This window comes from Muntiacus reevesi, chromosome 20 (assembly GCF_963930625.1).
Source record: "Muntiacus reevesi chromosome 20, mMunRee1.1, whole genome shotgun sequence".
Lineage (NCBI taxonomy): Eukaryota > Metazoa > Chordata > Mammalia > Artiodactyla > Cervidae > Muntiacus > Muntiacus reevesi.
The window spans coordinates 43762234-43788137 of NC_089268.1; the positions used below are offsets into that span (position 1 = coordinate 43762234).

Consider the following 25904-nt stretch of genomic DNA (forward strand, 5'->3'; position numbering starts at 1 on the left):
ATGCCGGGGTAAGGGGGTAGCGGGGAATGGGGAGTTAGTTTTTAAGGGGGTCAGAGTTTCAGTTTAGGAGGGTGAAAAATTCAGGAGCTGGATGATGGAGAGAGTTGTATAACAATGTGAATGTACTTAGCGCCAGTTAAATATGGTTAAAAGAGTATGTTATATACTAAGTGACTTGTACCATAATAAAAAAGTTTTAAAAATAAGTAGTCTTGGTGACTTATGGAATGATTTACTTTTTAAAAGGATGTTTCAGAAGCAAAAGAATGACTCCTTCAAGCATCAGACTTCTATTTGGTCCCTCAAAATCCCATGCCAATGGGCCCGAGAACCACCTTCTAGGTGGTGGAGGAGGGGAGGTCTACTTCTTCAACCAATCAACGTTCCAAGCTGGGAAGTGAAGCGGAGCCAGATCAGCTGTCCCCTGGCTGATCAAGGGGGGGGGGGTGTGTGGTGTGTGTGTGTGTGTGTGTGTGTGTGTGTGTGTGTGTGTGTGTGTGTGTGTGTGTGTGTGTGTGTGTGTGTGTGTGTGTGTGTGTGTGTGTGTGTGTGTGTGTGTGTGTGTGTGTGTGTGTGTGTGTGTGTGTGTAGGTGGGTAATTTTCAAAGAAATAAAATGGAACTATATAAAGTGCCCTGAGATCTCTATAGAGGTTTCTGGAGAGAAAAAGACCTGCTCACGTGGCTATGAGATGGAACCCTCAGACTTGCAGATTTGAAGCTTTCAGAGAACTCAACTTAATTTTTAAAGCACGTATCCCTACATCTGCCATTTCTTTATCTATAAGTTATGTGTAAATACTACTGCATGATGTATAATACAGACACAATTGACTCAAAAGAAGAATGATGTAAAGTAAACTTAAGTTCTACCTCTATTTTATCTACCACATACCTCAGTAGACAGCCATGTTGGCCCCCTGGCTCTCTGCACCTGGCCCGTGTCTGTATATATAAGGCAGAGCAACGCACACCCAGCTGACTGTGTTCATGTCTGAAGGGCAGCCCACACCTCTCAAATAACAGTTGGTTGACATTATCAAAGCATTCAGATAACTGAGGTTTAGGAGAGTCTGCCCAATAGCACCAATGAGAAAACATTTTTAGAAGAACACTATTTTTGCATTTTTAGGTAGAAACTCACATACAGATGTGAGAGTTGGACCATAAAGAAGGCTGAGTGCCAAAGAATTGATGCTTTTGAATTGTGGTGCTGGAGAAGACTCTTGAGAATCCCTTCAACTGCAAGGAGATCAAACCAAAGGAAATCAATCCTGAATATTCATTGGAAGGACTGATGCTGAAGCTCCAGTGCTATGGTCACCTGATGTGAAGAGCCAACTCACTGGAAAAGACCGTGATGCTGGGAAAGACTGAGGGCAGGGGGAGAAGGGGACGACGGAAGATGAGATAGTTGGATGGCATCACTGACTTGATGGACATGAGTTTGAGCAAGCTCTGGGAGACAGTGAAGGACTGGCGAGCCTGGCGGTCAGCAGTCCACAGGGTTCCCAAGAGTCACACAGGACTGAGTGACTAAAGAACAATAGCCTTAGCACTAGACATCATTTTACTTGTTTCTGCTCCCTTCTCCAAACTTGGGATTATTCTTAGAGTGCCACAGTATATTTTCATGCTATTAAAACCATCAGGATAAAATCATGTTTTACATCTTGCTCACTCCATGAGGACCGCAAACATGGCCACAGGCCTTTCGGAGAGAATGGGACTCCGAGTACACCCCAAACAGTCCAGGGAACTGCCAACCTACCTGGTGAGCTTACTGCCAATCTGCTGTCGAAGCTCCAGTCGCTCCTCATCGGTCTGCCGGGGAAGGATGTTCTTTTCTTCCAGCTCTCGCTTGGAGGGCCTGTTGCTGAGCTTGATGGCTAAGGAGTCCTTCCTGCACACCTTCATGGCCAGGGAGCCTGCAGGAGGAGAGAGATGAGTTAATAAAGTTATTGCCAACCTGGGGTCCGGGCTCCCCCAGGGTCAGCTGTGGACCGCAGGACACAAGACAGGGAGACGGATGTAATAGCCCAACACCTGAGAGTGGTCCTCAGTCAAAGGCAGAAAATGACTGTATGTCACTTTGATACAGTTTCTGCCATCAGCATGTCCTGTCTGCCTCTCAGTGTGCTGGGCATGTGAGGAGCACATGGGCAACCTGGGACTGGATCTCTGCTCCCCAGGAACTCCCCACCTGGTGGGAACATCACAAAGCAGGGCAGGACAGACTGTGGAGCATAAAACAGAATGCAAAGGACGGAGGAGGAGGGGCTGGCCCGTGCAGGATAAATGAGACCAACAGGCAGCCGGCTGCAGTGCTCCTGCCTGTATGAAGGCTCAGAGGTGACGTGGGATAAGCCAGGGAAACCCAGGAGACACGAGAGATCTGCTACAGCGGGGCTGGGGGTGCGGAGCGAAGTAAAGCTGGGCAACGTGGGGTCAGCGCGGGGTGGGAGGGAGAACAAGCTCATGCAAAGGCAATATTTGGACAGTGTTTTTCAACATAGGAGGTTCTGAGCACCTTCCATCTGGAAAGAATCCATGATTCTCAATCAGGAGTGATTTTTGCACACCCCCGCTCCGGGGACATTTGGCAAAGTCTAGAGACATTTTCGGCTGTCAAACTGGGGTCTGGTGGGGAGGCTGCTACTGGCATCCAATGGGTAGAGGCTATTCAACATCTTACGAGGCACAGGGCAGCTGCCATGACAATCAGTCATCTGGCCCAAGATGTCACGAGTGCCGAGGCTGGGAAACCCTGGGACAAAACGCTCCACCTTCTGGGCAGGAAGTGATGGGCAGAGGCTGGACAACATGGGCCTTTGGCTGCCCCTCCATGGTTCTCTCCTCAATAGCAGGACCGTTTCCAGTGCTCAAGTTTAGTTTGCTACCTGAAGCCCAGTATGTGAGGCAAGAGGAAGGGCCTGGGAAGCACCAAGTTCGTGGGATCCCTTTGGATTTTGCATAGTAAATGCTTGTCTCCTGCTGCTGCTGGTTTTACAACATGGGCTTTGGAGTAAGGCCCAGGCAGCTTCAGCTCTCAGCGCTGCCTATTAGCAGATGTGAAGCTCTGGGCAGGCTCCTGACTGCTTCATTTCTGCCCGCCACCGCTGCCCCCCTCACCAGCCTGTAAAATGGGGCAGGAATTTATGCCCCTGGGGGTTGTGAGATGTAGATAAGAATGAAACCTTAGCCTATTGTCAGGCACACAGTAAAAGTTTGCTATTATTTAAGTTCATGCATTAAAGGTTGATAAAACATCAGTCAATATTCGTTCAATTGAAACATTCATTTTTTGTAACCAGAATGACAGGTTTTGAACTTTGCTTTCTTCATGAAAGGCCTTAAAGAAGAAATTTAAATTCAGGCCTTCTGAAGTGTTTGACGTATGCTTAAAAAAGAACTTGTTCCATATACAACAGTTAGTATTTTAGTGTATTCTGTAGACTAGAATTGAATTTTAAAGTGCTTCCTTCTCTTCTCCCCCGCTCCCGTTTTTTTTTTTTTTTTTTTGGATGGGGGCTTCCCTGGTGGCTCAGATGGCAAAGAATCCGCCTGCAATGCGGGAGGCCTGGGTTCTATCTCTGGGTTGGGAAGATCCCCTGGAGGAGGGCATGGCAACCCACTCCAGTGATCTTGCCTGGAGAATCCCCGTGGACAGAGGAGTCTGGCGGGCTATAGTTCATGGGTCGCAAAGGGTCCGACACGACTGAGCGACTAAGCACAGAACCGCACATGGCATCCCACAGGAGGCAGTAAGAGAAAGAAAGAGCATCTGAAGAGGCAAGAGATGGCAGCAGGATGCTGCAGTTTCTAGAGCTCTGATGTTGTTCAGAAGACCGGTACCCTTTCATTTTACTAATGGAGAAATAATAACACTGGACCTCGGATTTGAATCCACAGAGGCGGGCATCTCCTTGTGCCCGCCACGCCCCCTCGCGTCAGCCACGCCCCTCGCGCCCGCCACGCCCCTCGCGCCCGCCACGTCCCCTCGCGTCAGCCACTCCCCTCGCACCCGCCACGCCCCCTCGCGTCAGCCACGCCCCTCGCACCCACCACGCCCCCTCGCGCCCACTATGCACACCCCCCCCCACCCCCGACCCGCCAGGGCCCAAGAGTTTAGAAGTACCTACTGGTATACAATGAACTGTCATCATCCTCATCCTCTTCCTCCTCCTCCTCCTCTTCTCTTGTGTACAGGCAAGAAGAGTCTTCGTAGTCTGATTCATGAGGCACATTTTCTTTATTGTCATCACATTCAATCACAACCGTTGGCACTTGTCTGATTTCCGGAAGGCCCAGAGGTCCTACTTTCGTGACACTGTCACCCGAGTGCAAACCAGAGCTGTGGTAAGAAGTAGAAGAGGGGACCCGCTGCTCTGAGCTGTTTAAAAAGAAAAGAGGACATTCATTCCAGCTAAGGTGTCGTGTAAATGCACGGGGACCTTTTAACAACCTGGCTGTCCTGCACTCAGAAACGAAAGGTCTGCGGGGCAACTCGAGTCGCATTTCTCACCTACAGCTCAACGTCTTGGGACAGCAGAGTGACCTGGTGGTGGCAGCTGCATCTGCTCTCTTCTGACAGCGGGCAGATTGTTAACTTTTCTGAGCCTCAGTTTTCTTGGATGAAACTGCGTAAATCCTATCTTTTTAGCAGGTCTGGTGCATGTGTGTCCCACTGGCAGGCCTCAAAGGAGCCCCACACTTGTTATTTTTAGAAAGAGCCCTCCAAGTGGTTTCTAGACATTGTCCATATCAGTCTATTCTCCAGGACAGCTTTTGGAAACTCAGATGTAGCTCTCTCATCCATTAGAACCTTGAGTGTCTTCCTAGTTCACAAAACCAGTGCTCCCAGACTGATACAGAAAAGTTGTCAAAAATCCACACTGCAAGCTCTACCATTCATAGCAAAGAACTAAATCAACTGAAATGTAGCCTCTTAATACATCTTGCCTCCATCTCTGATGGCCAAGGGCAGGAAGGGGAAAACCTTCTGGAACAGTGTGGTCACTTAGAAGACCTGCTCTAAATAAAAGGTCTCACTGCCAGAGGAGAGGGAAAACCATTAGCTTGGAAGCAACAGTTTAAACACCGCCTGACCTGCAGTACCTCGTATCGTCTGCCCCAGCCTTGTCCCACTACCTGTCCCCACACAACTCACCTCCTTCACATGCAACAGCGCCCTGCACACTCCTGGCCTGGGATGTGCTCTCATCTGACCTTCGCCTTGATAATTTCTGTTTACCTTTCAATACTTGTCTTGGGCAGCACTTTGCTCAGGTTCTTGGGAGATTCCACAATTTTGAAAACTGGGAACATCCGTTTGCTTACTATCTGGGGAGGAGTTGCCCCTCCCCAGCCAAGTGCTAGATACCTCCAGAGGCAGGGGCCATGCCCGCTTCACGTCTGCAGCGGGTGCCTGGCACCGTGGCTGACAGTAAATGGGCACTCACTCAGTGCTGATTGTCTGCTGGGCTGGAATCCCTGACATTTAGGTGCATTTAAAATGGCTGATGAGTCATACTCAAAAGTATTAGTGAAGAGATCAGTCTTTAATTTTCAGGGAGTATTTTTAGTGTACTACAGAGCCATACATGCCCCTGACCTGACTGGCACTTTTAGTAACGGCTTAATACCCGAGTCAAATATGTGGAAGAACTGAGGCAGAAAAGCAAAAAGCGAACATTTATTGAATGCGTCGCCCACTGTGCTGCAAACTTCCACCTCCAGTATCTCATGACATTGTTAATAACAGCCCTGCAGGAGAGGTGTCAGTTATCCTCATTTTAATAAGCAGGAAATGGAGGCTCTGAGACGGTAATTAATAAGCCCATGAGGGCACAGGTGGTCAAGGAGCCAGCTGGAATTTGAACTTGCTCTGTTTCAATATGCTGTATCCAAACACTCAATTGTGATACTTGTAAGATTGTGTAGTTTGGTTAAACACAACCCTACTAACCATGCACATATACGCATGCAAGGTGGAGGAAACATCATGCTTTGTCAACAACATGTATACCCAACAGGCACCGTGACTCTGTAAATGTTTTAGATGTCACTAACCAGGGTAAGTAATAGTGTCCCCTCTCCTGTCACGGTGAGGTCACAGGGCATTGAGTTTAAAGGATACATCTTAGACACTGGGTTTAGAATGGTCAGGATGGGGAAAGGACTCGAGTGTTTACCTACTGTCACGATGATCTTTGCACCAGAATGGCAGTGTTGAGAAGCTGTAATAGAGCCTCAAATATTCACTATCCGTTTTCTCCCTACCCCCCGCCATGATTGTGAGCATGTGAGATCTTAGTTCCCCGACCAGGAATCAAACCCATGCCCCCTGCATTGGAAGCGTGAAGTCTCAACCCCTGGATCACCAGGGAAGTTGCAACTGTTCAGTTCTTCACAGAAAACGTTTCCTGAACCCTGATCCAAATGAATATTTCTAATCTCTATCATAAGGAGATGACAGAGGATGAGATGGTTGGATGGCATCACTGACTCAATGGACATGAGCTTGAGCAGGCTCTAGAGCTGGTGATGAACTGGGAAGCCTGGCGTGCTGCCGTCTACGGGGTCGCAAAGCGTCGGACACGACTGAGAAACTGAACCGAACTGATCATCCCTCACCCCTTAGCTTTTTTGTGTCAGCCATATTTGAAGTCCACTTAAACTATTATTTAGCTTGTATTTTAAGTCAACACAGAAAAAAACCTTAAATATTAATTTAGCCTCATCCTAAGGCCACATATAAAAGATGTACATATAATAAGGCACACAAATAATATCTTTGTAATCACTAATTTTATGTTAATTATGTCTTTACAACTTATGTTAAAACAAATATGCACCTATTAAAACTTTACATGCCACTGGGTACCATGGTCTAGTGGTCTAAGGCACTGGATTAAGGCACCAGGTTGTTTGGGGGCATAGGTTCGAATCCCACTGCTGCCAAGGAGCATTTCCCCTCCAAGGATCACAGTTTTGTCATGGCGAAGGGACTTGCTTAACTCAATGAAGCTATGAGACATGCCATGCAGGGCCACCTAAGACGGACAGGTCATAGTGGAGAGTTCTCACAAAATGTGGACCACTGGAGGAGGGAATAGCAAACCATTCCAGTGTTCTTGCTGAGAGAACCCCACGAACAGTATGATCAGGCAAAAAGATATGACACTGGAAGATGAGCCACCCCCCCCCAATCCCCGGTTGGAAGGTGTCCAATATGTCACTGGGGAAGAGTGGAGGGCAATAGAGTAGGTACATCATGTGAAAGGCCAGGCTGGATGAATCAGAAGCTAGAATCAAGACTGCCCGGAGAAATATCAATAACCTCGGATATGCAGATGATACCACCCTAATGGCAGAAAGTGAAGAGGAATTAAAGAGGCTCTTGATGAAGGTTAAGGAAGACAGTGAGAAAGCTGGCTCAAAACTCAACATGAGAAAAACTAAGATCATGGCATCTGGTCCTATCACGTCACGGCAGATAGAAGGGGAAAAACTGGAAGCGGTGACAGATTTTATTTTCTTGGGCTCCAAACTCACTGGGACAGTGACTGCAGCCATGAAATCAGAAGAGGCTTCTCCTTGGAAGGAAAGCTATGACAAACCTAGACAGTGTATTAAAAAGCAGAGACATTGCTTTGCTGACAAAAGTCCGACTAGTCAAAGCTATGGATGTGAGGGTTGAACCATAAAGAAGGTTGAGTGCCCAAGAATTGGTGCTTTCAAACTGTGGTGCTGGAGAAGACTCTTGAGAGTTCCTTGGACAGCAAGGAGAGCAAACCAGTCAATCATAAAGGAAAGCTGAAATTCCAATACTTTGGCTGCCTGATGCAAAGAACTGACTCATTGGAAAAGACCCTGATGCTTGGAAAAATTGAAGACAGGAGAAGGGGACAACAGAGGATGAGACGGTTGGATGGCATTGCTGACTCGATGGACATGAGTTTGAACAAGCTCTGGGAGTTGGTGATGGACAGAGAAGCCTGGCATGCTACAGCCCATGGGGTCGCGAAGAGTTGGACATGACTGAGTGAACTGAACTGATGCTGAAGTCGAATACTTTGGCCACCTGATGCGAAGAGCCGATTCACTGGAAAAGACAGTGATGCTGGGAAAGATTGAAGACAAAAGGAGAAGGGGACGGCAGAGGATGAGGTGGTTAGATAACATTGCCAACTCAATCGACGTGAATTTGAGCAAACTCTGGGAGATAGTGGAGGACAGAGGAGCCTGGTGAACTAAAGTCCATGGGGTCGCAGAGAGTTGGATGTGGCATAATGACTGAACAAAAACAACAACAACAATTAAAACTTATATACATATACATATATATATGTATGTATAAAACATTTTGGTCAATTGTGTCGGCCTCAACCAGAGTCTCTCAGCCTTGGCATGGTTGGACTGGGTCCTTCTTTGTGGTGGGGGTTGTCCTGTGTATTTTAAGATGTTTAGCAGCAATCTTGGTCTCTACCCACTGGATCCTAGTGTCATCTCCTCTGGTGGTGACAACCCCGAGCATCATCAGATATTGCCCAATGTCCTCTGGGGGGCAAAGCTGCCCATTTGGGAACTACTGACCTAGAGTATAGGGCTTCCCTGGTGGCTCAGACGGTAAAGACTCTCCAGCAATGCAGGAGACCCGGGTTGGATCCTGGGTCTAGCGTACGCAGACAGCTCTGCTGCCTGCTGCATCCTCAGAGTTGTACCACGTGAGTCTCCTCTAACCCAGTCTGGGTATGAGTGCCCAGGAATCTGCGGTATTTGCTGAAGGGTGAACTGCCCGGATCCCTTGACCTGCTGTGTATCAGGCTGGCACTCTGGGGGCGGTACCAACCATCTGACATTGTGACAGTTCTGCTAAGTGCATTATCTCTGCTCCCGCTGTGGTCCCAAAGCAGTTACCCTGTTAACACAGGTGCTCTGAACCCATCTGAGGGAAGCAGCTAGGTTTGCTTTGTGGCCCAGATGGGTGAGTTACAAAATGACACTCCCGCAGCCTGAAAGTCACCACACCTTCCAGAGTATCTGTCATTGTCCCCGAGGCAAAGCTGACTCCTGTAAGCAGATCTATTCTAGACCACTCAGGTCAACATTCTTTGGGGATTAAGCACTGAGTGTGCTCAGAAGTCACATGGATCTCATTTTGAAATAGAAATGCATATTTTAAGTGCTAATGCAAAGGTAAGTGAAAAACACTTTTAAAATGTGTGCAGTATACTTATTTTCTCTAAAAGAATCATCAACTAAATAAACTGCCTATAATGAAAGTGATTTATGAGCAAGCTGGTTTGGTCAGACTGAACTGAACTGAACTGAAGCACTCTGAGCTCTCCTGCATCACTCCACCTCAGAACTAGCCCCTCAGGGTTTGGGTGCAGCGGCCCACCCAACCTCAGGGACAGCCTTGATGCCATTTCTTTTGAGCAGCCTTTCCTGGTTTTTCAGTGGAGACCAGCCCCTCCTCTGTGTGGCCACAGCCTCTGTTCCCACCTCTTTTCTAGCACCTGTTGGGTTACATTATAATCACATATCTAAGCATTTACTCCCCGTCCCCAGTGACTGCAAGCCTTTCAAAGACAGAGGCTGATTATCATTCTCTGCATATCCTAGCCTTGTTTTTTGTCCACATTGTAGGAACTGATGGAAAAGTCAGTCAAGTATTGGAAGTCTCTAGGAATCAGAGTAGTTCCCATCATTTAATTCACTAAAATAATCATCCTCGACCCTTAGATAGTCTTCCTGTGTCGAGAAAGTGTCCTATGAACAGAGAATTAAAGATGTGGAAATAGTGAACTCGGGTTCTTAAGAAGATAACCCAAAGAGATAAGGCACAGAGATCCGGGCAAGGAAGAAGGCCAGGGTACCCGGGACAATGTGAGCATAGACGGTCTAACAGAGAGCTTATGATCACCACATTTTTTTCAACTCTCCGCTCATTGGCAATCAGCCCCCTTCAGTAAGATTGTCCAGAGTCAGGCTGCTTTGTACGGTGAGCTAGTTGGGTTAGAAGGTTTCTTTGTATGTGACATTCTACAATGAATTTATACTGATAACAAAAAGGGCCTAAATTATTCTCCAGGGGGAAAAAAGAGATTCTGTTCCCTCATCTCGATGGCTCCAAACGACGCAACTTTCCTGAGATGTGTTATGAGTAAGAAGCAGAGATGCAATGGGTTTCCTGTTGCCGCAGTGAGGATGCAGCTCCCTGAGGACGGAAGGGCATCACCCATCGTAGGTGATGCTCACTCCCCTGCTTCGCACCTCCCCCACTGTACAGATGTAGATACACAGCATCTAACACATTCGCTGGCGTATCCCCTGCCTCCTCCAGTGAAAGGGAAGTCTGGGAGGATGTCAGCTTTGTTGTGTCCTCACTTTCTCCCCAGAGGATGGAAGTGCCTGAATACTTTCCTTCATGAAACAACTGAATAAGCCAGAAGGAACAAACAGAAGTTTACCTAAAATAGGAGGCCTGCTATTCACAAGAGACACACGAAAATAGGATTCAGGAAGCTTGAGAGTAAAATGGCAGTCCTAAGTCGGTAAAAAGCACGCATTTCAAACTCTCTTTGCCTTCACTCTGTCCCCATGACCTGTCGGGGAAGTCCAAAGCTGTTTCTTCTCCCCTTGGTGCTGTCTCCATCAAAAACAACACTTAGCCAATCTTCTTTTCGGAAAATTCAACTCTCCATGTGGACCTACTAAAAGAAGTAGAGGGCTTCCCTGGCGGCTCAGTGGTAAAGAATCTGCCTGCAAATGCAGGAGATGCAGGTTCGATCCCTGGGTTGGGAAGATCCCCTGGAGAAGGAAACGGCAACCCACTCCAGTAAGTATCCTTGCCTGGGAAATCCTACAGACATAGGAGCCTGGTGGGCTACAGTCCACGGGGTTGCAGAGAGTCAGACATGATTTAGTGACTGAACAACAAGTCAAATAGGAGACACGTAAATTGAGAACACAGGGAGCTTCTCTGATGGTCCAGTGGCTAAAACTTCACACTCCCAATGCAGGGGGCCTGAGTTCGATCCCTGGTCAGGGAACTAAATCCCACAAGCCACAACTAAGAGTTCTCGTGATGCAAGTAAAGATCTCACATGCTGCAACGAAGATTGAAGACCTCGTGTGCCACAACTAAGAGCTGGAGCAGCTAAATTAAAAAAAGACAAAGAACACGATGGGAGCCCACCAGGCCCCCATCGCCCCTCACCACTTTTTCCTATCATTTAAACAGTCACATGTTTCTAAGAAATCCACAGACTTTGAAAGCTGAGACTGTTTTACCTTTCCTGTTCATGACTGGGTGAGGGAGAGGCAGCTTATTTTTAATAATTCATCAAGAAGTGCATGACAAGACATTTGTGACAACCAGGGTCATTACACAATTGGCCCCCTTTCAAGGGAGCTTTATAACCATCACTCTATCTCCATCGCATGATAATAGGGAGATTTGTATAGAGCACTGTGAATAATCCTGGGCATGGGATTACCCGTCATCAAACACCTTTGATACTCTCCTAGGAAATCAGGGGCAGGTTTTGAAATTAAAAATCACTGACTATTTTAAATCCTTCATCTTCCCTGAAAATACCTGGGAATCATTTCACCACTCTTTTTTTAAAGAAAAATGTGTCATAAAGGGATATTGCTTTCTGGCATCTGATTTCATATGCAACCATTGTTAAAATGAAAAAGGAAAAAAAAAAAAAAGACGATGACATTAACCTCCTGAAAGGACAGAGAAAATTTATTCCCCTCCAATAGGATGCTGAAAATGACATTAAACTTCAACAGGAATGGCTTTTGTCATTCAGACTGCACAGAGTCATAAAGAGAGTTTTCAGAGAGAGTTTTCAGCAGGACGTTTCTTCTTGGAGCCTAAAAAACGTGTGAGAAATTATTCTACAGATCACAGTGCCTGAGGCTGGAAAATGACAGAAGTAACCACTGACACCCTAGAAAAGAGTTAATCACCTTCCCTGGAGGAAAGCCAAGCGCACATTGTGTTGCTTATCACAGTCTCCTAAGATAAGAAACTCAACACTGGAGATGTGTTTTTCTGTCGGACTGAAGTCAGCAGGAAACGATGCCATTCTATATATAGAGCAGGGGACTGAGCTTTCCTGAGTAGAGGATGTGTTTTCAGTCTTTTTTTCCAGTGGTGCTAGTGAATGCAAATGAACACATTCACATCCCTTTTTCTTCTAGGGATCAATGACCCACATTTCTGAGATGGTGTCTGGGGTCAGGATGTGGTGAATAAAACCATATGACACCCAGAGTCTGACCGAGAGCATTCTCCATTTCTCACGGAGGAACCAAAGCGTGGTTCTTCCACATGACTTTGTCCCCTAGACGTCAGAAACGTCCCAGGTCATGCTTGTCTGGATGTGGGGCCGGGAGGGCAGGACCTGGAGTGAGGACCACGTTTGGGTCCCAGCTGAGCCACTCATTTGTAGAGCATTTTGCTTTTTCGGTTCCTCATCAAGTAAATGGAGAAATCCTTCTACCAAACTCACAGGCTGCTGCAAGATCAGAGAATAATGACTCGTAAACATCAATATTGGTAGTTGCTATTTCAGCAAGGGATGTACTTAAAGCTCAGCAATTTATCATAAACCAATCACTATGGATATTATCCATTAGTTTTCCTTTAGCCTTTTCAGTATCTTTGGCCTGCACAATCTTTCTGGATAAATGGTTTCCAAGAAGATCAAAGAATCGATACTTGTCATCGGGCAAGGGTATCCTGATGCACGCATAGGAAAATTCAGTGGCAGATTCTCTTCCGAAAAATATACTTCCTTTTTTTAATCCCTTTAAGACTTCAAAAGATGTTAATGAATCATCTAGTCTCATTTTAACCTTCCTCTGACCAGTTGGCTCACCAGCCTTGCAGGAAAGGATCTGTCTTGCTCTAAGTGACATTACCTTGCTCTGAAATCTCATCCTACCCATTAAAATAGCAATTACACTGCAAAACATTATCTACATGCAGCCACTTACAGATGATAAATTTATGCTGTAAAACTGAAGTACTGGCCTAAAGTAAGAGATTGATAACTCTGGCCTCAAAGGGTCAGAGACAAATGCCTCACCAGAATTGCAGAAGATTTTGAAGAGATGGTCATCAGCATAAGAAAGAGATGCTTTCCCTGGAAACATATTTCATTTGAGAATATATGCCATTTGTTAAATGAGGAACAAAATACCAAACTTCTTCAAATAAACGCTACTTCACAAATCAGATAACACGGGTATTCAGAGGTTCATTTTTGCTTGGTACCCAGGCATATCTGCCGATCATCACATGAATACTCCGACTTGCAGGTGGAAACACTGACAGAAATCAGTGCAGTAATTATGTCAGACTGATAAAGCTAGAAGAAACCCAAGGGCCCACCTAGTTCAGGGCCAAGAGTTATTCTTTAGAATTTCCCATGACCCTGGAGGCCACATAAAGAAAACTGTCACCTCGAAATGTTTTTATACTAAGATTATAAACGAACTGTGATCTTTGAAGGTTTGTAGATAATGATAGAATAATAGAACTAATAAAGATTGAAGGGATTTTTTTTTGGGGGGGGGTTACTGATTTCAATTCCTTCTGTCCAATGTTGAAATTGTCCCTTTTTCAATAATCTGGACAGGTAGTAATATAATCCCTAGCTAATGTACGCAGTACTTAGTATTTTACTGAGTAATAATTTTACATTATTATTGTCCTCATTAATAAGAGTTCAAGATGGTTCTGGAAGCCCTTCTGAGTCTGGTTGGCCATTGTTGGTCTGGACTATCCATATTAACACAGATATACAACTCCTCTGGGAAAACCATTATTTCTAAAAACATTCACATAAGGGTTAATTTCATGACATGGAATTAAAAGAGTTGAGCAGGCCATCAGCACATGATCTCACCTGTAGGGTTTTTCTTTATGAAGCACATGAGTAAACCAATTGGGACAGTGGCCAGCCTGATCTTTTAAAAAGATCTCCTGTGTTCTCTCCAAAGGTTCCTAGGCTACCCTTACGTCAGATGACAATCTCTGTCATTTCCCTCATTCCCTATGGTTCTCTAAAAACCTGGCGCATAACTGTCAACTGCCTGCCTTTTCTTATAAAAAATCTCATCACCCAGTTTGGAGTTATCACTCCTTGCTTTAATCCGCCTAGAATATTCTCTCATTCCTTTTCCCCTCTCCCCCGCCCCCCGGTTCTTTCCGTCTCTTAGATGTCAGTTCAAACGCAGCTCTCCAGAGAAGCCCACCTACCAGCGGACCCCCTGCCCTGCTCCCCAGGATGCCCCCCACCTCCTGCACCCGTGCAGGTACTGACCACCCAGGGTGTGCTCGCAGCAGGCTCCAAGCCACACTGAGGGCAGGGCTGCATCACCAGCAGGGCAGCAGCGAGCTCTGAAGATTCTGAGGGTGAGGAGCTCCAGGATACAGGAGGTGGAGGAGGGAGGGGAAGAGACCTGGAGGTCAGGCTCCCTCCCACCTCCTGCAGCACCCTGGTCACCGGGGTCTGGATGCTCAGCGGCTCCTGGCTCCGGGGCAGGATGGGGAGCCCGAGCAGAGCTGGGCATAGTGACGGTCTGCCGTCCCTGGCTCACTGGGCCGGTGCGCCACATGCCCCAGCAGCATTTCTCCATCCCCGCCGGGGCAGGGGGGAACACGGATGGGCAGCAGCATGGGAGCAGGGCTCCCGTACCACACACACCTCCATCCTCCCCAGCTCCTCTGGGATGCGTTCAAGCTCTTTCCTTGGGGAGAGGAAAAGCAGCTGACAGTGAGCTCCTGGTTGGGCTCAAGCCTCAGTCACTGTTGAAGAAAGAGGGCCAGGACAGAAGAGGTAGACCTGGGAAGCAGCCACACTGCTGCGGAAGGAGGCCCTGGGGCCACCCTATGGAGTCACCTTCAAAAACATGTGACTCATCAGTGAAGAGGAAATAAACGAAGATGCTCTAATGCTGGGAAACCGACCCAAAATTTCCAACAAGATTGAATCAATTTGCAATATGCCTTCTAGGGGCACTCAAGGTCGATTTTGTGTGTGGTAGAATTTTGCTTAACTTTCACTATCATTTATTTACAGACATTTACTGTATGCCGTATAATAAGACGACTGAGGTGGACTGATTGTCATTTGTTCCTCATGAACAACCCTATCGAGGTTAGTGGTGTTATTACTAACCCTGTTTGAAAGATGTGGAATCAAAGGCAAAAAGAAGTGTGATCTCTGAGACTGCAACCCTAGCAGTTAGATTCTAGAGCCCATGTACTTAAGCCGTGATGCAGGGACCACCAACTCCAGCCTGGCCAAGCTGCCCAGTGACTTTGATGAACACAGAAGATGGTCTCCAGTTCCCTCCTCCTGCACCCCTCTCCCAAATCGAGAGAGCCAGCTCCATATCGCTTTCCTTACAAAGATCATTATAGTCAAAGCTATGGTTTCTCCAGCAGTAGTAGCTGTTGGACCATAAAGAAAGCTGAGAGTCGATGAATTGATGGTTTTGAACTGTGGTGTTGCAGAAGACTCTTGAGAGTCCCTTGGACTGTAAGGAGATCTAACCAGTCCATCCTAAAGATTAATCCAAAGATATTCTTTGGAAGAACTGATGCTGAAGCTGTAATACTTTGGCCACCTGATGTAAAGAGCTGACCCACCGGAAAAGACCCCGATGCTGGGAATGATTGAGGGCAGGAGGAGAAAAAGGTGACAGAGGGTAAGATGATTAGATAGCATCACCAACTCAGTGGATATGAGTTTGGGCAGACTCTGGGAGATACTGGAAAATAGGGAAGCCTAGCATGCTCAGTCCAAGGAGTCACAAAGATTTGGATACTACTTAGCAACCGAGCAACAAAGCACCATAACTAACTAAAGTGATCGTAATGTCATCAGACATGGGTTAGGGTAGTGGTTAATATTCATACAAATCAAAACAGATTTAGAGTAATTTTGGGAGAACAAGAATAAGATAGAAAAGGGTCTAGACATGTGTACCCCAATGTTCATCGCAGCACTGTTTATAATAGCCAGGACATGGAAGCAACCTAGATGCCCATCAGCAGACGAATGGATAAGGAAGCTGTGGTACATATACACCATGGAATATTACTCAGCCATTAAAAAGAATTCATTTGAATCAGTTCTAATGAGATGGATGAAACTGGAGCCCATTATACAGAGTGAAGTAAGCCAGAAAGATAAACACCAATACAGTATACTAACGCATATATATGGAATTTAGAAAGATGGTAACGATAACCCTATATGCAAAACAGAAAAAGAGACACAGATGTATAGAACAGACCTTTGGACTCTATGGGAGAAGGCGAGGGTGGGATGTTCTGAGAGAACAGCATTGAAACAAGTATACTATCAAGGGTGAAATAGATCGCCAGTCCAGGCTGGATGCATGAGACAAGTGCTTGGGGCTGGTGCACTGGGAAGACCCAGAGGGGAGGGATGGGATGGGGAGGGAGGAAGGAGTGGGGTTCAGGATGGGGAACACATGTAAATCCATGGCTGATTCATGTCAATGTATGGCAAAAACCACTACAATATTGTAAAGTAATTAGCCTCCAACTAATAAAAATAAATGAAAAAAAATTATTAAAAAAAAGAAAAGGGTCTAGAAACCACCTCAATACATGACTGATGAACGTATTAACCTGAAAGAGACAAATCACTAGACAAAGGGAATATTAGCTATCTTCAAAGATTTAAAAGTCTCTCATAGGAAAGGAAGATGAGAAATAAAACTGGGACAAGGGAATTATTAGAAGAAAGAACTCTGCAACAATGGGGTGAAAGAACTCTGCAACTTCTGGACAATGGGGTGAGTTATCCTGGAATCCGTCCTTCTGGTGTCATCCACCTGCAAAATCCCAGTATCTCCCTCCTTTCCCATTTGCTCTCTGATTCATTTCAATAAAGAACTTGACCCAGTGTAGGTCCAACAGACCTATTCATTGGTCTACACTTGACTGAAATATTCTACAAAGACACAGGGAAATCAGGAATAACTCATAACTTATTGGTTAGTAGTTTTAATGGAAACTTTTTAAATAGCTTGCTTTAAGTGGAACTGTACCTAGCGACATCCTACTAGTATGCTGGGTGAGCATCTTTTTCAGATGGTCAGATCTTTCCGGAAGAGATGCAAAAACGTTCTTGGGGGTTACAGGAGATGTGAAGAAATTGCATTCATTGCTAGTAGTCTCTTTGTTTTTAAAAAATTTTTTGACGTGGACCAATTTTAAATTCTTTACTGAATTTGTTACAGTAGTGCTTCTATTTTATATTTTTCAGTTTTTTGACCCCAAGGCATGTGGGATCTTAACTCCCTGACGGGAATTGAACCTGTACCCCCTACACATGAAGTCTCAACTACTGATCACTAGTCTTCTTTAGGAAAGCAGTTGCCAAATTGCTATGAAAATATCTACAAGTTTGGCGTCAATTTCTGTACAATTTCTGCAGAAGGGCACTGAGTCTGTGAACTACTCTCTTGAGCAGCTGGTATGGGGGAATCCAGCCTTCCTTAGGTTCTTTGCTGACTTAGTCTCCCTAAGTGGTGTGAGGATTAAAATGGTAATAAAGGATGTAATAGACTGGAAAACGCCATCCAAATTTTACATTATTATTGCCCTCATTAACAATAATAGTAGTTGAGGGAATTCCTGGCGGTCTAGTGGCTAAGACTTCACACTCCCAACGCAGGGGGCCCGGGTTTGATCCTTGGTTAAGGAGCTAGATTCCACTTGTCACAACTAAAGATCCTGCAGGTTGCAACTAAGACCCGGTGCAAGCAAATAAATAAGTAAATACTTTAAAATTATGAGACACATTCATTAAAAAAAACAAAAGAACAGTAGTTGAAAATGCTGGCAATGGGCCAAATAATTTCCCCCCACCCTCCAGTGAGGGGTGATATTAATGTGAACCAATCAAGTCAGAATTCTCAGTGATAACAACTTCCCTTGGAGTCATTAATATCCCAAACATAGACTGCTTGGCTGAGACAGAGGGCGGGAAAAAGCCACTGAGAGGCAGGAAAAACTGAAAAGTTAAAGTCGCTCAGTCGTGTCCGACTCTTTGAGACCCCATGGACTGTTGCTCCCCAGGCTCCTGTGTCCAGGGAATTCTCCAGGCAAGAATACCGGAGTGGGTTGCCATTCCCGTCCCCTGGGGATCTTCCTGCCCCAGGGACTGAACGGGGCTCTCCTGTACTGCAAGCGGATTCTTTACCGTCCGAGGTACCAGGGCAGCTCCCAACTGTGTCCATCTCTGCCTGGCGGCTGGCCGGGCTCTCGAGGCTGAGGCTCAGTTGCAGCCCGTCGGCAGGACCCAGCTGTCTAGCCAGGCGCAGGCACCCGGGGCCCCAGCCCAGAGACGCCCCTCGAGAGGCTGCAACTCTACCTTCTGGTCGCGCCACAGAACAAAGTCAAGCAACACGCCTTGGAATCACACTGGGAAACAGCCACCTCTTGGGCACAAGCAGGGTGGGATTTGAACACATAGCGAGCAATTCAGAACTGCTGTCCCTGGGTGGCGGGGGCTTAGGGTTGCTACTACAGGCCTGTCCTTGGATTCCCCCTGGAGGCAGAATCTGATGAAAGAGGAGACTTCGCAGGTTGTAGGTACTTATTCAAGGCTCAAGCTCTTAAATCAGACTTCATCTGCCGCTTCCTCTATCAGTGAGAACAAGGTGTAGCTCTTCCCATTTCTTTGCTTTTCTAGCACTGCTCTAGCTGTGATAATCTTTTCTTATTCTACATCTGCATTGCTTTTCACATCATAAAAGTAATATACATAAAATCAAAAATTAAGCAGTACAGAAAGAGACGAAATGTCGATTTTCTCCCATCTCTCTGCTCTTGGGGTTACCATATTAATAATGATGTGTATACATTTCCAAAAAATGTTAATGCCTACAGAAGCACAATATGGACTACCCATCCATCCATGCGTCCATTCATCTACCCACTCACCCCCATATACACACACTCACACATATATATACACACTACCTCTTGATAAATGTGATTGTTCTAGTCTGGCAACTGGCAAGATGTTTTTTTTCCTCCAAACTTGACATTCAGATTTTGGTCTGATTTCGCTTTCAAGCCGCCCTCCCCTCCCCATTCCCCCCAGTCCCACGCTGGCAGGAGTGCCAGCCCTTGCACTGGTCTTCCCACCCCTTGGTTGTGGTCAGATGCCCCAATCCCGCTTGGCCACCCCAGACAAGCCCTCTCCTCCCGCCCTCCCCCACCCCCTCCCTCACCTTTCCAGCCTCTGCATGGTCATGGCCAGCGTTTTGTTCAGCTCCTCGATCATCCTGCAGCCCGAGGGGTGCAGCGGGAGGGAGCCGGTGGTGGAGGGGAGGTGCTGGCCCAGGCTGCCATACTGCAGCTGATGCTGGATCTGGGAGGGCAGGACGGTGTGGTGGTGCTGGGCTCCCCCCTGCGGGCCACTCTTCTGGGCAGCGTAGGACGCCAGGGAGAGCTCTGGCCCCCCCACGGGCATACAGATCATGACTTTCTTTGGAGGTAGCGGAGGCGACAGCTTCACTGGCAGGCAAGGCAATTTCACGGGGGCGCCAGGATCTGCAGCGGAAGGAAGGCGAGAGGCAGACGTGAGTTCAGGGGCGTCAGGAAAAACCTAGAACACCCACCTGGGCCCGTGGTCCTTGGGATGGGGCCCTGAGATGAAATGCATCACCTGAAGAACCGGCGGGTGAGTGCTTCTCAGCGATCTGTGTGAGTGGCACTCAACCGCCAGCTCTCCCTTCCTGCTCGAAGCACGATGGGACCCAGGTGCTGGGGACGTGTGCCACGCTGGGACCCAGGTGCTGGGGGCATGTGCCATCCTGCAGTCAGACTGAGGCTCACCAGCAGGAAGGGGGGACGTGCTCTTCTGCGTATGGAAACCCAAGGATCTTCAAAGAGACCTTTTTTAGGATATGCACAATGCCGACAATTTTGCCACTGTAATGGGAAAACAGCCTCTTGGCTGGCACTAATAGGCATGGGATTAGAAGCCAGGCTGAATTCAAGCCCACTAGGAGCGTGTCCCTCCAGAGGTGACTGTAGCGCCACCAACCTTAATTCCCGCATCTGGGGACAATTATCCCATGCTTTATAGCATTCAGAGTCACAGAGCATGACCCAGAAGCCCTGCTGTTCTGCTAAGACATCCCCTGAGTCTGTTTTCCCATCCATAGAAAGGGAGTACTGTCCACCCTCTAGGTCCATTGCGAGGAGTAAATAGATTCACATATACACCATCTCCATGTGAGGGGATGAGAGGGCTGAAACCCACCCTGAGGCCTGGGTTTGAGTCATCCCAGAGGAAGAGGCAGCTCTGGGTAATCAATTCCTCCAAAAGACACTTTTATAAGAATTCTACAAAATCCCCAAACAAGTTAGCAGTGAACTTGAGCATAAAATACACTCAGTATAGTCCTTGATAGGTAACATCTGCTTGCTTGCTTAGTCATGTCTGACTCTGCAACCCCATGGACTATAGCCCACCAGGCTCCTCTGTCCATGGAATTTTCCATGCAAGGATACTGGAGTGGGTTGCCATGATAGGTAACAAATGCTGTTTTAATTCATTCTGAAAAAAAGAACAATATATACTAGGCTTCTCCCATGGCTTGTTGTGAGGGTCAGACAAGATAATGTGGACATGCTTTGTAAACTGCAAAGCATGACATATACCTGAGTCCTATCACGAATAGGACTCTGGCTGCCCCTGTGAGAGTCCACCTGGCTTGATCCTTCCTAACCTCGGAGGCAGAAGATAGAAGCTGAGAAAGCAACAGAGTGAGTGGTGTTTCATCATAAGTAGTTCAGTTCAGTTCCTCAGTCGTGTCTGACTCTGAGACTTCATGGACTGCAGCACGCCAGGCTTCCCTGTCCATCACCATTATAAGTGACTTCCCTGACATCCACTGTAAATAAGTGGGTGAAAAAAGCTGGTGACAGTGAATCAGGTATCGGAGCACAGAGGTTTCCAAGGCACCACCCTAGAAGTTTTCCATGTCTGCAACATGGCCCTGTGGGAAGGGAAAACGGCAAGGTCCTCCAGGCTCCACTGTGCCATTCCAACACGTACAGCCCTGCATTAGTATTGAGCCCCCGTGGAGAGGATGCAGACCCAGGAGTTAGAAAACCTGATGCTCTGCTATTAACTGTGTGTGTGTGTTGGGGGATTGGGGATAGTTGCTCAGTCATGTCCGACTCTTTTTGACCCCATAGACTGTAGCCCGCCAGGTTCCACTGTCCATAGGACTGGAGTGGGTTGCCATGCCCTCCTCCAGGGGATCTTCCTGACCCGGGGATCAAACCCTGGTCTCCTGAACTGCAGGCGGATTCTCTATCATCTGAGCCACCAAGGAAGTGCTCTGCTATTAATTAGCTAAGAAATATATCTACGCTTCTTGGGACCCAGGCACTTTTATATCTAAAAATCCAGGGATTAAAAATGCTTCATTTACTTTGACAGCATCTCCCTGAACACGACATTCTGCATCTCTCTGAGGCATGATATTTATGGGTGATGGGAGGACACACATGACCTCCTGCATCAGTAACGATAAATGAGGTATAGGCAAAGCTCTCTGCCTGCTGACTTAGAAATGGATGGGTCTTCTGCAGCCAGACTGATCGAGACTCAGTATATTCATAAATCTGTCTCTGCTGATGGAGTGGAAAGAGCAAAAACCAGTTCCAGAGAACACGAAAAATAAACCCCAGCTATGTCACAGAGCTATAAAACCCAAGAGGGCTGTATTTCCAAACCTGACATAGCTCTGGCTTATGACTTCAGACAAGAAAATGAAAACCCCAGATGACTTCTGTAGTGGAGCCTGGCGTCAGAGCACTGCAGTCTACGCACAGAATGAGCCTAGGCTAAATGGATCCACCCCCAGCCTCTCTCCTCCCTCGTCAGTTAACACCAGCCGTAGCACCTACAGAAAGAGGCATTTGTAACTGCCGCTGTATCAGACAGTGTCATCAGTGATAGTAGCACTCAGCATCCTAATGAACCAAAGTGATGTAAGAATTTCTCAGTCACTTGCCACCTGGTTCCAGTGACTTAGAATCTCTGATCTCCTTTCATGAATATAGGCATCCATTCAAAAACATGAAGAGTTTACAAGAAGCATACTTAAGTTTATAAGGACAGTTCAGAGTCCCGTACCACAAACCAGAAGGCAGAGCACCAAAGAATTGGTATTTTGGAATTGTAGTGCTGGAGAAGACTCTTGAGAGTCCCTTGGACTGCAAGGAGATCCAACCAGTCAGTCCTAAAAGAAATCAGTCCTGAATATTCATTGGAAGGACTGATGCTGAAGCTCCAATACTTTGGCCACCTGATGTGAAGAACTGACTCACTGGAAAAGACCCTGATGCTGGGAAAGATTGAGGGGAGGAGGAGAAGGGGGCGACAGAGGATGAGATGGTTGGATGACATAGTTAACAACTCAATGAACATGAGTTTGCGCAAACACCAGGAGATAGTGAGGGACAGGGAGGCCTGGCGTGCTGCAGTCCATGGGGTTGCAAATGGTCAGACGTGACTGAGGAACTGAACAACATCACAAACTATGGAATCAGGTTCCCTGGGCTGCAAGGATGGCTCCGCTAATCCCTTCAGGCCACCTTAGGGACTGTAAGGTAGGCTGGCCCTTTTTTGGTCAAAGCCTGGAAAGGCAAAAATGCGTTGACTGACCCCTCGTGGTGAGCGGGACAGAAGAGTACCAAGTGATTAGGTTTCAATGCCATCAGCCTGCCTAGGTCTCCTAAAACAGCCTAGCACACAGACACCACAGTGGACGCCTGACGTGGTCAGGACTAAGTCCAGAACCTGCCAAAATCCTAAAAGAAGGGCCATGATCACACAGGCATCCCCAGCCCCTGACTTTGTCTCAGAGGCACTTGGCAAAGAGACAATTTTGATTTTAAGTGGATCCTCCCCGTCACCTCCCCGGGTGGCTTCGCTGAGATGCTGGTGACACTGGGCCGTGGAGGGGCTGTTCACCAGCCAACTGGGTCACTTGGGCACTTCAGCTCTCCTGCAACTATACTCAATCTTGTAAAAGTCAAATTACATGTTATTCATTGTCAGGAAAGTGCTCTCAAAGAGTCAGAACTGCAGATATAATCGTGAGAACACACATTTGTTCCTAAGATCAGTATTTTGTTAGAAATGATAAGTTATGGATAAAAACACATCCTCTGGTTTACTTTTTCACCAATGCTGACTTGGGCTATTGCTCCCAGGGAGACCAGGCAACGAGAGGCCAGGAAAGCGATATCAATGTCGGGGTGGCTGAACCCGAGCTTTCCACATGACAGATGTGAAGGAAGGTGAGAGGGTCCGGAGGAGGGCAGCAGAAAGGAGTCCGCATTGGATGTGCCCCCAGGGAGGACTGCTGTTTGTGACCATCCAGGCAAAGGCTAGGAGGGAGTCAAATCAAAATCTCAAAGTCCTGGAAGCAAACAGACACACGCTGTTCTGGTCTCAGAACCCCAGAACCAGGGGCTCTCTCTGTGAGGTTCAAAAGCAGTAAATTTAGATCATAGACAACAAAATACTACATAGAGTATCTCTCTATTAAGAAGTAGTATAGCAGAAACTAACCCCATTCCCTGATAGCTCAGATGATAAGAATCCGCATGCAATGCAGGAGACACAGGTTCGATCCTTGGGGCAGGAAGATCCCCTGCAGAGGGGAATGGCAACCCACTCTAGTATTCTTGCCTGGGAAATCCCATGTACAGAGGAGCCTGGTAGGCTACAGTCCATGGGATCTCAAAGAGTTGGACATGGCCATGATTACACACTACACATCAGAAACTAACATAACATTGTGAATTATACTCCCATTAAAAAATATATATATTTGTGGATGGAAGATAAGATATCTGAGGTTTGATTCAAAATAATCCTATGGGAGAGGACCACCAGAGGCTTAAGGATGAAACAAGACTGGTCTAACCAAGGGGTACACAGAGGTTAACCATAATAAACTACCTATATATATGTTTGGAAGTTTCCATTATAGAAAAATTTTTAATAAAGGAAAAAATAAACACTGCCCACAACATGGAAAAAAGAGGTAGTACATTCATGGTTGAACTAAGAAGTTCAAGCTAGATCCATGTTTTATGAAGGAAAGATGGGGATGGACACAGTTCATCTCTAACTCTCCACCCACCTGATGCACGATATTTATTCACTGTTGGAGGACATGCTCAGATTTCTTGCATTTACAGTGATGGTAGTGGCTGGTCTAAACCATCTGCAGAGCATCCCCATTTCCCCATGCGATTCCCAGTGTACTTGATGACACCTAAGGCTGGACCATAAGTTTGCCCAATGGATGACTCTCATGTTTAACTGCTACTCTTATGAGGGGTGGCTTTTTTCCCTAGGTTATCACATTTCCTTTAAATACTACAGAACGCATGAGAATTACATTTCATTTTCAGCAGCACTCAGAGATGGAGAACAATGTGCACAGATTCTCCTAAAGAAGAAAATAACCTGCTACGAACTCCTGGGCAAACGATCATCAAGCTCCTCTTTTAACACCTCTGCAATGGGTCCCTCTGTCCTGCTGCTGAGGGGCAATAGCCAAGGACCCTCAGGGAACACAGCAGACCAAATCCCCACTCCTAACGGAAACTTGCTCCTGGGACAGTTAAACAATGTCCAAGAGGAAGAGTCAGGGGCAGCAACTTGGTGCCTTCTGCATTTTCAGGGAGACACTGGATAGCCTCAGTTACATTCATCCATCCACTTGTAAATCCATTCAACAGCAGCAGCACCCATTTTATCCAAGCAACGTCTTGGATGAAATCTAGCAATTGTAGCTAAAGGCCCACAAAAGATGTCCACTTCCTCCTCCAAAAAGTTACCTCCCTCACCACAGCTTTCAAGGTTCTCCAGTTTCCTTTCAACCCACTGCTGGCCTGATCGTTCTTGATTTCCCTAGGAGAATTGCACATTCCTGCCAAGCTGAGCCATTTGCCATGCCACGAACATGCTAAGCCATGCCATGAACATGCTATGCCTTGAATGCATGAGCCTCTCTGAACCCTGCTTCCTACTTCCTGGCAACCTCCCCTGCGATCCCTACTTGTCTTCCTCATCTTTAAGGCCTGTCTTAAATACATCCTTCTCTACCATGGTTTTCCTGATTCTTTCAAAAGGATTTGATCTCTTACTATTTGAATTTCTTCAGAAACATGTTTATACATCTTCAGATTAAACATTTTCTGTAGCTTATAACCATCTACAACTCTGAGAGCTGATAAGAGAACACTTTTATAAACTGTGTTAAAGTTGGAAGAGTACTTTGCTCATAGTCCAAAAAACACACAAAATATAAGCATCACTCAGAGTTAACAAAGGAAGAAAATTCACGTGAGCCACAATGTGGATGAACCTTAAGGGTAACACGCTCAATGAAAAAAGCCAGCCACAGAAAGACAAATCGGGCTTCCCTGGTGGCTCAGATGGTAAAGAATTTGCCTACAAGGCAGGAGATCCAGGTCCGAACCCTGGGTGAGGAAAATCCCCTGGAGAAGGAGATGGAAACCCACTCCAGTATTCTTGCCTGGAGAATTCCACGGACAGAAGAGTCTAGCAGGCTACAGTCCATGGGGTTGCAAAGAATCAGACATAACCGAGCAACTAACAGAGGAGTGAAATTCATAGAAACAAGGAGTAAAAAGGTGGTTACCAGGGTTAAGGAGAGATAAAGGGGAGAGTGTTTAATAGGCAGAATGTCAATTTTGCAAGATGAAGAAGTCCTGGAAATCCATTGTGCAATATGATTATATATAACATTATTGACTGTACA

General features: G+C 46.6%; 1 protein-coding gene across 12 annotated transcripts in view; it reads right to left on the bottom strand.

The window, feature by feature from the left end:
• PHACTR1 (phosphatase and actin regulator 1) overlaps nt 1-25904 on the bottom strand; it is a 521359-nt gene that overhangs the window by 32597 nt on the left and 462858 nt on the right. For 11 of the 12 annotated variants that reach the window (XM_065912772.1, XM_065912773.1, XM_065912777.1 and 8 more), the window contains 3 exons: nt 19311-19632; nt 4142-4392; nt 1771-1927 (listed from right to left, as the gene is read on the bottom strand). In XM_065912772.1, coding sequence (XP_065768844.1) covers nt 1771-1927; nt 4142-4392; nt 19311-19632 — 730 coding nt within the window. The remainder of the gene's footprint in view (nt 1-1770; nt 1928-4141; nt 4393-19310; nt 19633-25904) is intronic. The other variant, XM_065912775.1, reaches the window with a different exon arrangement.